This window comes from Asparagus officinalis, chromosome 2 (assembly GCF_001876935.1).
Source record: "Asparagus officinalis chromosome 2, Aspof.V1, whole genome shotgun sequence".
Taxonomy (NCBI): Eukaryota; Viridiplantae; Streptophyta; class Magnoliopsida; order Asparagales; family Asparagaceae; genus Asparagus; species Asparagus officinalis.
The window spans coordinates 83,795,122-83,809,426 of NC_033795.1; the positions used below are offsets into that span (position 1 = coordinate 83,795,122).

General features: G+C 39.0%; 3 protein-coding genes across 4 annotated transcripts in view; 2 read left to right on the forward strand and 1 right to left on the reverse strand.

The window, feature by feature from the left end:
• The window catches only part of LOC109831925, a 3,915-nt gene extending 1,565 nt beyond the window's left edge, over nt 1-2,350 (reverse strand). Inside the window, exons 1-2 of the mRNA XM_020399404.1 lie at nt 1,994-2,350; nt 785-884 (exon numbers count right to left, since the gene is read on the reverse strand). Of these exons, the coding sequence (XP_020254993.1) occupies nt 785-884; nt 1,994-2,235 (342 nt within the window). The 5' untranslated portion in view covers nt 2,236-2,350. The remainder of the gene's footprint in view (nt 1-784; nt 885-1,993) is intronic.
• Nucleotides 3,475-8,386, forward strand: LOC109831926 (FACT complex subunit SPT16-like). 2 transcript variants are annotated; one of them, XM_020399406.1, is made up of 2 exons: nt 3,475-3,628; nt 4,937-8,386. In XM_020399406.1, exon 2 carries the CDS (start codon nt 4,983-4,985, stop codon nt 8,169-8,171), a length of 3,189 nt encoding a protein of 1,062 aa, XP_020254995.1. In that variant the 5' UTR covers nt 3,475-3,628; nt 4,937-4,982; the 3' UTR covers nt 8,172-8,386. The 2 variants fall into 2 exon arrangements, with proteins under 2 accessions (XP_020254995.1, XP_020254994.1); XM_020399405.1 differs by having other exon boundaries at nt 3,481-3,628; nt 4,941-8,386.
• Nucleotides 12,572-13,405, forward strand: LOC109831459. Its single transcript, XM_020398779.1, has one exon. The coding sequence runs from the start codon at nt 12,572-12,574 to the stop codon at nt 13,403-13,405; it is 834 nt and encodes a 277-aa protein (XP_020254368.1).

Consider the following 14,305-nt stretch of genomic DNA (forward strand, 5'->3'; position numbering starts at 1 on the left):
CTTTTACAAACTTGCCGTGTCCCGTACCCGTACACATGCAACCTAGAGACTGATCATTGGAGGTTATATATAAAGTTTGATTGATTGTAGAGAAATTTATTTTTAAATGAACTAGTTATAGTGCAATGCATGTGAGCAACAAATATCGTTTAACCTATTCTTCTTTCCTATTGATGGACAATCTTCTGTTTCTATTAATCTTCAACTTGTTGCTGTGCCTATTTAACTTTTGCGTGATAAGGGGTACAAAGATTGAGCCATGACTAAACTAAGTGGACCCGTTTAGAATAATACCAACAATTAGATTTGTAAGTAATGTTCAATAAAGGAATTGCTAAGCAAAATCGAAATTAAGCTCTTTCATTTAGTATTACATGGTGATATTCAACTGAAATTGGATATGCCCTAATGCTTCCATAAGAAAATTATTGAAGTGATTTTGGAATTTGGTCTTAGTTTGAGTACAAGGTATCAATTTAGATAGCGTTTAGCAAGATTGTGGATCTCGAGTTGGATAGAGTGATCAGCAGGATATGATCCTGAATCAGGATGAAGGTGTTGTTATAAGAAAATTGTAGTTCAGAAATTGAAAATTCTTATTTCTTTCTCAATAGATATTCATCCGAGTTCTCATTACCATCCAGATGTAAATTTGCACTCATTATCTATCTTGTTAATGCATATCTAAAGAAAGGAATTCTTTATTAAAAAAATGTAGTATTTCAGTGAAATATGAGCAACTAAGGGTGGAGAATGAATGAACTCACATGATATGACTACAAACCTTAACAGATGATATAAAAGGCATCCACTGTGGGATCTGTTCACGGTCTGAATAGCATTCGTAGGCAAGAGAAGCTGGAATATCAATTTCAATCTCAGCCCTGCATCAAAATAAGCTTCACCGTTGAAGCTCATAACTACATTTAAATGTTATATCAAGCGAAAGATAGGGAAAAGTTTTTTTTCCTTTAACAGATTCATGAAGTTAAGGTTGAAAGTTATAGTTAACTGTAAACAATAATAGCAACATCAAATCTGTGTAATGCACTTTGATATACACATCTCAAAGCAATCGAATGAGCTGGTATGCTGGTACATGATAGTGCTTCTATATGTGCATAAAAATGCAGTCATTACTCGCCAACCAATGTTTTCTTCTAAAGTTGCACAATTTCAGAAATTCATATTTAACAGAATGTATAGTGAACATATAGAGTACTTCGAAAGCTCAATCTAGAATTAGTTTTCTATCACTTGTCATAGTTTACACTTTACAGGATACTGTTTCCAGTATAACCCCTCAGAAATTCAACTTGTTATCTCACAAACCCAAACTTTAAATCAAAACAAAATAGTGCTAAATTATAAGCCAGAACAGTTTAGAAACGATGCTAGACAGCAATATTTTCAGCAGAAAACAATGTCCTTTAGTTATTGAATTAATTTCTAAGAAGATCCTACTCAATATGCTTACCTGATAGTTCAGTTAATAAATCTGAGTATAAGAGAAACTTTATATTAGCTTTAAATGTGGAACCCTAGCAACGTAAATTTTGCCAAGACTAGCGACGTACGCATCGACATGACCAAGTGAACTATAAGCCTGAAATAATACAGATATGGATCCATTACAATTTACACATGGTTTTTGCAAAGGATATACAGTGGAGCATCCAATTAACAGGTTTTACCATTCAATGTAAGGCTCAAAACTGGAAATTAGAATAAAAGCCGACTATATTCGTTCTAGATTGCAATTGTAATGAACCAACACTCAAGGTTGATGACCTCCCAGATCTTTTCAAGGACACCACCATGCTAAAAGTTGCTGAAATTGGGTACCCAATCCAAAATTTCAGCAATCAAGCTACCAAAATGAGAGTCTTCACACAAGCACTCAGCCGGGCAAACAGGGATTGAAAATGAGCAAGATTTGCAAAGACGAAGTTTTTGTCAATACCTACTTCAGCAAAGCAAAGATTTTGGATACCTGCACTCTTGCCACTCCATGACAGGAGAAAAGGGTCTACTGTGATTGAAGTTAGGATTCCTTCTGAGCCCATTTGATGGCTTTCTAATTAAAAGAAGAGAGATTTGGTTAGGCGACTTGAGAGCTCCTCCTCTGATGAAATGGGTCCTGTAATGGCAAAAGCTCACTCCTTTCTTTGATTTTCTCAGGTGGGGAGCTGCAGAGCTTGGGCCTGCAATGAAAGTAGCAGCAGCTGAAGACATTGATGAAGACCCCTTTGTCTCTGAAAAATTTCCTCAAAGACTTCGAAGAAGGAAAATAACAAAGTTTTCCCCCACTTTATTTTTCTTTTCTTTTTTTTTCCCCGTTTGATTTTTTTTTTTTTTAAAAAGGGAAATAACAAAGTTTGTAGGCACCACCAAAATCTCTTGCGTATATCATCAGAACGGGTGATGGTGATGGATCAGGTCGCCTCCTCAATTGACTTCAAATTTTGAGAAATGATAGAGGCACACATTTCATCACACCTTCAACCATACCTCCCCTCCTGTTACAGTGCACCGGGGGCCACTTGAGATTTAAAATTTTAAATCTCAAGTGGCCCCGGTGCACTGTAGCAGGAGGGGAGGTGTGGTTGGAGGTATGGTGAAGAGTGTGCCTCTAGTGTCTCTCTCAAATTTTAGTTTCTAAAGGGGTTAATTTCACAAAACTCCCGCGAACTTTGGGGGTTGGTGCAATATAACACTCCTGATCAGGCAGGACTTTCTTTATCTCACATAACTCGCCAAAATTATCTACACTTGTACTTGGGGGAGCAAAAACCAGGTCGGAGTTGATGTCGAAGCCGGTGTCGAGGCCGCTTAGAGGCACGGAGTTTAGGGCGTACCCCGAGTTCTCTCTAGGGCAAATAACAGGGCCTTGATACTACGTTAAAAATAGAACTTTTGGAAAGAAAACATACTTAATTGTTCATTGCATTGAAGCGTTTAAATACAAAAACAAGAGGAAAGACTGTAGAATCCTAAGCCGCGTGGTGTTTCTTCGTTTTTTGAGATGATCCTAACTAGATGATTGAAGAAGAGTAAACTAAACTGAAGAAAGATTATAATAACTCTGTGTTGAGCTTCACATTAGATAAAAGCCAATTTTTTTTTTAAAAAGGTCCCCTATTTATAATTTGATCCGTAAATATTTTTTTAGAACGCATATACATGTTCAATTTTAAATTCTTTTAGTTAAAAAAAATATATATTTAAAAAGGATTTTCGTAATAATATATATCGGTTTTCTCTGTATTTTTTGGGCTACGAACAAACAATTTTCTGAGACTGGATTCCGCAAGCATACACTTGTTTTTTCGGACTTCCTCGCGTAAAAAAATCGCTCTGGAATGGGACAAAAAAAAAAAATACGGCCCGAAGCCGACTCGTGGCGGATACGGGTAGAAACCGGAAAAACCCGATGACCCGGACCCGACAGCCTTTTTATCCTCCGCAGATAAAAAAAAAAGCCCTACTCTTTCACCGCTCCCCTCTTCATCCCTCGCCTTCGAACGCAGCAAAAGCCCTACTCGACGCCGATCAGAAACCTTCAAGGGTTCTACAGGAGCTGCTGAGCTGGACAAGTGCTTGAGGAGACATTTATCAAGAAGAACCAGTGAGTATCTTTTCAATTTTTTTTTAATTAAACTTTTAGGGTTTTTATTATTATAAAAAATTAGGGTTTTCGAAATCGACATGTCATTTGTTTCTTGAATTCACTTGTACAGAGAGTGCGAGGTAAGTATTACCTTTGGCGTTCAAGTCAAGTGATGGTTTTCTATAAATCAGTGGGTATTCCTAGAGTTTATGAAGGCAGTTTTATTATCAATTGTTAAAAAAAGAAGAAGAAGAAGAAGGTGATAATCTCTACAATATACTTGCTAGAATTTTAGATATTACCTTATAGAAGGTGTTGCAACAACAAATTTGCCTAAAATCAGCAAGCCCAATTAGATTAGGGACCGTAGGCACAAGATTCAGAGTAGTAGCATTGATACTTATTAGTAGAAATGAGGTTTTGTCATCTAAAGCCGACCCATTACATTAAAGGTCGCCCCGTGTGATCTAGTGAGACAACTTCTTGCAAAAAATAGCAATGCAAGTGAATAGCTAGTAAACTGAAATCAGAGGGGGGAAAGAAAGGAAAGTAGAAATACTATTTGGTTCTTGATTGCAGAATCAAGGTTGAAATGCTTAATATTAAAATCCGGTATGATTTGCAAAAATTTAACAACCAATATTTCCATCCTTACCACTTCAATTCTCTTCTTATATGCATAAGTTTGATGTACATAGTATTAAAGCATTGATGACCCTTGTCAAATTTAAGAAAAAAGACCTTAAAAAAGAACGATTAGTTTGTGATTATTTTCTGGTTGAGGAGCAAAGATTTACATCCACCAAATGAACGTTGAAAGTACATCAAAACCTCAGGCATCCCTGTCCCTGAGGGTATACACCCTCAAACTATATATTCGTCTATACAAAACGGAGATAAGCGCTCAGTTAAAAAACTGACGATTATCTAAGGGTGTCAACCCGCTTCTTGCAAAACGTACTCAGGCATTCCTTTCAAACCACACCCCATACACTGTTGCAGCTAAGATCATTTTCTACACTGCTTCCTTATATATATATGGAGTCATGTCCTATCTTTTACAAATTTGCCATGTCCCCTGTCCGTATGGGTGTCCGTGTCTGTGCCCATGCTACCTAGTTGGTTTTTAAGTGTTGGGATTTTGTTTCTCCTTCTTTGGGCTTTTCTCCATTGCCGATAATGTACTTTTATGAACATTTACAGAGAACTTGTTTTTTAACTTTCAGTTATTTCACTTCACCCTTTCTTAAATCTAGTTGATTATGTTGTCGTTCATATGTTTAAATCCTCTTATCAAACTTTTCTAACATTAACCTTCTTTGTTAGCTAGTTCACAGAGGATTTGGTTGTGATCGCCGTTTCTACGACTGTGATGGCTGATAAAAATGGTAGCACAAAACCATCAGCCACTGGCCCAGCAGGCTACTCAATCAATCTTGAGAGTTTCAGTAAGCGTCTGAAACTGTTCTATACTCACTGGGAGGAGCACAAGTCTGATGCATGGGGTGCTTCTGATGCTATGACTATTGCTACACCCCCTCCTTCTGAAGATCTTCGGTATCTCAAATCCTCAGCCTTGAATATTTGGCTGCTGGGCTATGAATTTCCAGAAACAATCATGGTTTTTATGAGCAAGCAGATTCATTTCTTGTGTAGCCAAAAGAAGGCTTCGCTGCTCGAAACCATTAGGAAATCTGCCAAAGAAGCTGTTGGTGCAGATGTTGTGATACGTGTTAAGGCAAAGAATGATGATGGTTCTACATCAATGGAACAATTATTGGGCGCGATTCGTTCTCAATCGGAAGATTCAGTTGTTGGTTATATAGCGAAAGAGGTACCTGAAGGGAAGCTCCTAGAGACATGGTCAGAAAAGCTAGCCGGCTCAGGGTTAAACCTTACCGACGTAACAAATGGGTTCTCTGAATTGTTTGCTGTCAAGGATGCTACTGAGCTTACCTGTGTGAAGAAAGCTGCCCATTTAACTTCATCAGTGTTTAAACATTTTGTAGTCCCGCAGCTTGAGAGAACTATTGATGAGGAGAAAAAGGTCAGTCATTCATCACTGATGGATGCCACTGAGAAGGTTATAATTGATCCGGCCAAGGTCAAAGTGAAGCTGAAGGCAGAAAATGTTGATATATGTTACCCGCCAATATTTCAGAGCGGCGGAAAGTTTGATCTGAAGCCAAGTGCATCAAGCAACGATGATAATCTGTTCTATGATTCGGCTAGTGTGATCATATCTGCAATTGGATCACGATATAGCAGCTACTGTTCGAATATTGCCAGAACTTTTATGATTGATGCCACTCCAACTCACACCAAGGCGTATGAGGTTCTTCTCAAGGCTCATGACGCTGCAATCGCCATGCTGAAACCTGGCAACAAGGCTGGTGCTGCTTACCAGGCTGCTGTTTCTGTCGTGGAGAAAGAAGCTCCAGAACTCCTCCCAAATCTTACCAGGTCCGCAGGAACAGGGATTGGCCTTGAGTTTCGTGAATCTGGGTTGAACTTAAACATGAACAATAATCGCCTGTTAAAATCCGGCATGGTTTTTAATGTGTCCCTTGGCTTCCAGAACCTTCAAGCTGAGACAAACAATCCGAAGACTCAGAACTTCTCCCTTTTGCTGGCTGATACAGTCATTGTTTCCAGTGAGAAACCTCCAGAGGTACTGACTGCAGGGTGCTCCAAGTTAGTTAGGGATGTCGCATATGCTTTCAATGAAGAGCAAGAAGAAGAAGAGAAGCCAAATAGCAATGGCGCAGCGAACAACAGAGACCCCTTTCCTTCGAAGACCACATTGAGGTCAGGAAACAATGAAGCATCAAAGGAGGAACTAAGGAAACAACATCAGGCTGAGCTTGCGCGCCAGAAGAATGAAGAGACTGCCAGAAGGCTGGCTGGTGGTGGTCCTGGAGATGGTGATAGGCGTGGGCCTGTGAAAACTTCAGGTGAACTGGTTGCCTACAAGAATGTCAATGATTTACCCCCTTCTAAGGAACTGGCCATACAGCTAGACCAGAAGAATGAAGCTATCCTTTTACCGATCTATGGAAGCATGGTTCCCTTTCATGTTTCGACTGTGAAGAGCGTAACTAGCCATCAGGACAATCGAACCTGCACTGTTCGAATAGTATTTAATGTACCTGGAACTGCTTTCAACCCTCACGATGCAAATTCCCTGAAAAATCAAGGTGCCATCTATTTGAAAGAGGCAACTTTTCGTTCGAAAGATCCAAGACATAGTAATGAGATGGTTGGACGAATCAAACTCCTCCGGAGACAAGTTGCATCGAGGGAATCTGAGAGAGCTGAGAGAGCCACTTTAGTCACTCAGGAGAAGCTACAGCTTGCTGGGAACAGGATGAAACCAATAAGGTTGCCTGATTTGTGGATTCGTCCTGTATTTGGTGGGCGTACAAGAAAACTTAGTGGAACTTTGGAGGCTCATGTAAATGGGTTTCGGTATTCTACTCCCAACCCTGATCAGAGAGTGGATATTATGTTTGCCAATATTAAGCATGCTTTTTTCCAGCCGGCAGAGAGAGAAATGATAACTCTTCTGCACTTTCGTCTCCACAACCACATCATGGTGGGTAACAAGAAAACACTTGATGTTCAGTTCTATGTGGAGGTCATGGATGTAGTTCAAACATTAGGAGGAGGGAGGAGATCCAATTATGATCCTGATGAGATAGAAGAAGAGCAGCGGGAGAGAGAGCGAAAGAATAGGATCAACATGGATTTCCAAAGTTTTGTTAATAAGGTGCAAGACCTCTGGGGACAGCCACAGTTTAGAGATTTGGATTTGGAGTTTGATCAGCCTCTGAGGGAGCTCGGGTTTCATGGCGTTCCTCACAAGTCAGCAGCTTTCATGGTTCCAACATCTAGCTGTTTGGTTGAACTAATAGAGACCCCGTTTGTGGTAATCACTTTGAGTGAAATTGAGATTGTTAATCTGGAAAGAGTAGGTCTCGGGCAGAAAAACTTTGATATGGCCATTGTGTTCAAAGACTTTAACAAAGATGTCTTTCGTATAGATTCTATTCCTTCTACTTCCCTTGATGCAATCAAAGAATGGCTCGATGCGACTGATCTGAAGTATTATGAGAGCAGACTGAATCTTAACTGGAAACCTATACTAAAAACCATTACTGATGATCCAGAGAAGTTTATTGAAGACGGAGGATGGGAGTTTCTGAACTTGGAAGCAAGCGATTCTGAATCAGAGGGCTCTGAAGAATCGGATCAAGGTTATGAGCCCTCTGATGTGGAGCCGGAGTCTGTTTCTGAAGACGACGACAGTGACAGCGCATCATTGGTAGAATCTGACGAGGATGATGAGGATTCAGAGGAGGACTCGGAGGAAGAGGAAGGAAAGACGTGGGAGGAGTTGGAACGGGAAGCGAGCAATGCTGACAAAGAAAGAGGAGATGATTCAGACAGTGAAGAAGAGAGGAAGAGGAGGAAAGTGAAATCCTTTAGCAGCAAGTCCAGGGTTCCTGACAGAAGGGATTCCAAGGGTGGTTTTCCTTCCAAGAAGCCAAAGCTACGTTGAAGTAAGCTTTTTAATTAGTATATTGCATTATGTTTTTATTCCTGCCTACATTTGGGGTTTGTGTAGAACATGCTAGTGTTTAGTGCTTCGTCTGCCGAGACTCTGGAGATATGGGTTGTTGTGCTTTAGGGTTGGTTGTAGCTTTGTATCTGTTAGTTTTTTTAGCAGAAGGCAGTTGACTGGTTTTTATGCTGGAAATGTTTGGCTCTTGTTCTTTTGGCTGTGTGATTTTCTCTCTTTTTTACCGGGTATCATATGTCATACGAGGGGATTCTCACCTACGACGACGATGATGCGAGAGTAAAGGTGAGGGTGGAAATCCTTATAGCAACACTCGGTTAAAAATGAGCAACTTCACTGTATATGGAGAATCTCCTCCCACATGACATACGATACCTATTTAACATTGTCGCAATTGGTCTAGCCATGAGCGAGAGCGATTCATTGTTGTTCTGGTTGCATAAAATGAGTGATAACTATTAACGAAACAGAAGAAGGGGTTTTCCATGGTTTACTTCCGAGTATAGAATGTGCATGAAATCAAAGATTGTTGCGTACAAGCTAAAACCGTATACCAACCGCCGACGTTGACAACCACTTAGGAGAGGGGAGCTCAATGCCACCGCTCTGTTTTATGTTTTGCTGTTTTTATTTTAGCAAAACTTGGTCAAAGTCAAACATAACAAATAAATCTGGGACAAATTTTCAAAACCGTCCCATATGGACATTTAATCCCAAAAACAGACCCCTTTTCCTAATATTTTTTTAAAAAAGACCTGGTTTCAGCCTTGGTAGGTTGAAACCAGGTCGGTTTTTGTGAAAAAACTGGAGTTGAACTCCCGTGAAGTTTATCAGATTTACTACAATTCCCGTGAAGTTTCAGAAGTTTTTTCACAAAAACCGATCTGGTTTCAGCGCCAAGGCTAAAACCTGGTCGGTTTTTGAAAATATTGTGGAAATGAGTCTTTTTTGAGATTAAATGTGGAAAGAGGTCGTTTTTGAAAATTTGTCCAATAAATCTGTGATCTCGTTTGTTTGATTTTATTTTTGTTAATGAGGTGATTAATCATTTTTATGGCAAGTAGTTTAAGATGTCTTTGCTTTCTAACTAGAGAATGTTGCCATTGGTTATTGTAAAATATACATCCACTCTATGTGATTTTGTTTCATGATTTATTGCGCTGATTTAAATTAGTTATTTTGAGTGTGGACTTTGGGGAGGTTGTTTTATTAATGATAAATTTATTTTGCATGAACGTTAAGAGTAGTAATAACTATACTACAAAATCCAAGCTTTTTTTTTGGGTCAGTGTGAACTTTGTAATCTTTGACTTATGAAATTATAATCTTTCAGTAGCATCAGTTATGATGTAGAAACAAAATTGAAGTGATTGTGAATCTCTCTTGTAATAAACAGATAAAGCATGGGAAATGCAACCCCTTCTCGGTTACTTGCGTTGTCAAAATGCGTAGTTGTCTATTTATAGTAATACATACAAGAAAGTATCAAGTGGTATCTGTTCCATGTCGTTTAACGTGTACCAAAAAGATGTTAACCATTGGATCACTAAGGATTCATGTATGGATTCAATGATTTTCATCTATTTAGTGCACATTAAGGGGGTGTTAGTCAACTAGAACATTTTTAATAGAAGTGGAATAATTTTTATTATGGGATAATTTTTTATGTGAGATATTTTAATTGGATAATTGGGAGTGATATTTTAAAACATGATATTTTAGTGGGACAATCGTTAGTATAATTAAGGATAATTTTTAGAAATCAATAAACATATAAGTCATGTATTTTGATGATCATACTACTATTTATACATTTTAAAACTTATTATTATTATTATTATTATTTTAGTGTTAATTAATCTTGAATAACTATTAGATAGACTATAAGATTAACTTTTTGATTTTTTTTGGAATTATTATTGTAATATAAATTTAAAAAAAATAGTTTTTCCTTTTTTTCCTCTTTCTTTTTTGATCTACCAGACATCATTCCATCATCTCTCAATTTTAATTAATATTTTAATAAAACATGAATTTTGTAATTTTTAAATTTAAATTAATTATACAATTCAAATATTTAATAAAAGTAAAAAATAACATTAAATAGAAGGGAAGGATAAGAAGAGATGTGATCTAATTTTATGGTGTGGTTTGAAGATGAACGAGAAATGAAATATGAAAAACAAAAAAAGTAAATAATAAAGTTCTAGTTTTTTACCATGTAGTTCTTGTTGAAGAAATTGCTTATGGCCGGAACAAGGCACAAAGTGTACGAACTGTCGAGGCGTGTAATCACTATCCTTAAGAAAAGATTTCGCCCCTTCTCGGTACAAAAGGCTACAGTGGCGTCTTTCCTCACAGGATTCAACGACAGATAACAAGTTAAGGTGCACTCCAATAACCTGTTCTACAAAGAACAACAAATATCTCTCTCTGACAGGAAGGAAGATAGAGCACAAAAAGTATTTTTGAGTGATTTCAGTCTTTTTCAACTGAGGAGATCAAGTATCTATTTATAGATGAACCATGATGGAATACCAAAGGTTATATTACATAGAAAACACCAAAGGTTAAACCGTGTTGGGAACGCCAAAGGTAGAAACATTGGAAACACCGAAGATTGAAAACATTGAGAACACCAAAGGTTGATATGCATAGAGAACACCAAACAATTTTTAGGGAACACCAAACATTTTTCTTTGTGTGTTTTGAAATACACAACAATTCTAGCTTACAACCTGGAGCAATTTGAGAGACTAGAACTCTCTCTTTTCTATATAAGTTTGACAAAAGTGGGATAAATTTTTACAACTATTTCAGTTCTACTTTTTATCCAGTTCTTGTTGACTAACACTGTATAACTTTATCCTGGTTCTAGTTCCAATGGACTAACACTATAAAATATTGTCCCACAAATTATCTCAGTTCTAATTTTGAATTCTACTTGACTAACCCCCTAAATGTCATGGACCCTTCCCACTGGATACTTCCTCACTATATAGGTAGTCTCATAGTTAATAATGCTTCTATATGCTTTTCTTTCTCTATTTAAGCAAATATGCATCAATTTTTTTTACCGAGTAGGGATAATTAAACTCCTACTCTTACGCTAGTTCTATACTACATGAGGGAGAAGTGTGAGGTCAATTCTCTTTTATAAAAAATTCAAAATTTATAGTTATCGTTATTCTATTTGTGTTGTTGCATATAACTGTCTTATCTCACCCTGCCTCTCTAATAAAAACCTCCACACCTTGCGTCTTCAACTAGTCCAACTTGGAACTTGACAATCTATTATTTCAATATTTATTAGTTTTTTGTTTTCAATATATAAAAACCTCCACACCTTGCGGTTGCTTGCAAAAGAAAATCCCACGTCCAAAGCATTCCCAGCCCATGTCTCCACAACCTTGTCCCCATTGACTTTGGACTTAATTAGTCCTAAGCTCAAGGGAAAAAAAAAAGATTCTTTGGGCTCCCTCATTTTCTTGATCTCCATATATATGTGTGTATTGTGCATTATGTTTTACTCAACTCTCATGTGGAGATAATGATGTAGAATACTTAGCAGACACGTTTATGTCAAAGTGGGACAGTCGTAAGCCTAAATGCGGGCCTGGTCGAAGAAAATAACTTGTTTCGAAGAAACGGCCGTAACTTTCAAACCGTACGTCGGAATTGGACGAATTATATATGAAAATCGACTATATCGACGAGACGGAGCCATCCAAACCTACCCCTTTGGGTTTGGTTTGCGTTCTCAGTTTCGCCAAATTCCTTACGGTTTAAGAGATATTTACAGTTTTGTCCGTTTTTTACTATTTTTAGTAATATTTTAGGAGTCTGTTTTGTTTAGGAAACAAATCCGATTTGATCTCAGATTTGACCGGAGGACTTTCCTAATCATAAGGAGTCTTTTTAGGAGTTTTAATGTTTTAGGAATTCTTTACCATTTTTGGTAAGTTGAGAGTCCTTGTAGGAATTAGAGTCCTTATAGGAGTCTTGTTTCTTTTTCTATTTAAGAAGAGTCTTGTAAGCCCTAGAGGCATAACTTTTGATTAATAAAATTTTGTTTTTCCTCAATATTTCTTCGTGGATTCGAAGCTCTTCGTGGATTCGAAGATCGTTCTTTGTGGATTCAGAGAACACCCATGGTGGATTCCGAGGTTACAACTTCCGTGCTGCGTCAATTGGTATCAGAGCCTTGTTCCTCTGATCCGATGGCAGGTGATAAAGCCCCTATTTCTCGAACTGAGTTCGACGTGCTAAAGGCCGATGTCAATCAGATGAAGACTGTTATGGAGCGACTAGCTGCGGCAGTAGAGCGTCTGGACATGATAGGAGATCGAAATCGCGTTGATGGTCGCTAACGACGTGAGATGACTCCGTATGAAGATTCCGACAGTGAGGAAGATCATTATGCACCCCCACGCCGTGGTGGTTATCGCAGAGACCGACGACGAAGGGATAATTATGACGTTGGAGGTTTCAAGATGAAGATGGATCTGCCATCTTTCAACGGGCAACTGCATATTGAAGAGTTCCTCGACTGGATTGCAGAAGTAGAGAGGTTCTTCGAGTATATGGAGATCCCAGAAGAACGCAAGGTAAAATTGGTGGCCTACCGACTCAAAGGTGGAGCTTCAGCTTGGTGGGAATCTGTTTGTCTGAATCGATCTTGTCAAGGGAAGCCGAAGGTCGAAAGGCGGGAGAAGATGAAGAAGCTACTGAGAGCCCGTTTTCTGCTAAGTGATTATGAACAAATATTATTCGGGCAGTACCAAAATTGTAAGCAAGGTGGAAGAACCGTGGATGAGTACACACGGGAATTTTATCGGCTGTCATCCCGCAACAACTTGAACGAGAGCGAGACCCAACAGATGTCTCGATATACATGGGGATTAAGGATGGCAATTCAGTATCGTGTATCTTTACAACAGACCTATACCTTAGCAGATACAGTTAGCCTAGCCGAGAAGGTGGAGCGACAACTCGGACGAAATAGTAAAGGATCATGGGCAGCTTCCAACGGGTCGTACACGAGTTTCAAACGTGGTGGAAGTAAACAGTCTCAGACTGTTTCTGAGCAGGATGCAACAACGGAGAAGGGCAAGGGTCCAGCGACAACAACAGCAAAGAAGCCTACCCCAGCGAACCCTTATGCCAAGCCTGACCCGATCAAGTGTTACAGATGTGGACAGCCTGGTCATTGATCCAATCAGTGCCCTAAAAGAGGTACTGTGAACATGGTGGATCATGAAGATGAGGATGCAGACCGAGACGATGATGAAGACTATGATGATGGGTTGGATGCTGATGATGATGGAGAACAACTCTCATGTGTTGTACGGCGACTATTGTTGGCTCCAAAAGCAGAAGAACCACCACAGAGGCATAACATCTTTCGAACGAGATGCACGGTGCAACAGAAGATTTGTGATGTCATCATTGATAGTGGGAGTAGAGAGAATATTGTCTCTCGGCACATGATGGAGAAGTTAGGGTTGAAGACGGAGAAGCATCCCGCTCCTTACAAGATCGGCTGGATTCGCAAGGGTAATGACGTACAGATTGATGAAGTGTGTCGGGTATCCTTTTCCATTGGCCGAACTTATGTGGATGAGGTATTGTGTGATGTAGTAGAGATGGATGCATGTCATATGTTGTTAGGCAGACCTTGGCAGTTTGATGTTGATGCCACGCATAGGGGGAAAGATAATGTTTACATCTTCAAGAAGGATGGTCGTTGAATTGTGCTCAAACCTCTAACCGAGAAGGGGCCTGTCAAAACCAATGTGACTGAAAAGAAGAATTTCTTGGTCGTTGACAATGAAGACTTTATGAAAGATGTGAAGCAGTCTGATGAGATTTATGCCCTTGTAGTTTCGGGAAAAGAGGAGTCTGCCACTGCCAAAATTTTACCTGAAGTACAGATCCTCTTACAGCAGTTTGATGCAGTTATGCCTGATGATCTTCCTTCTGAATTACCCATGCTTAGGGACGTTCAACATCAGATCGACCTTATCCCTGGATCTAGACTACCAAATCTGCCACACTATAGGATGAGTCCGAAGGAAGGAGAGATTTTGCAGAAGCAGGTGGATGATCTCATC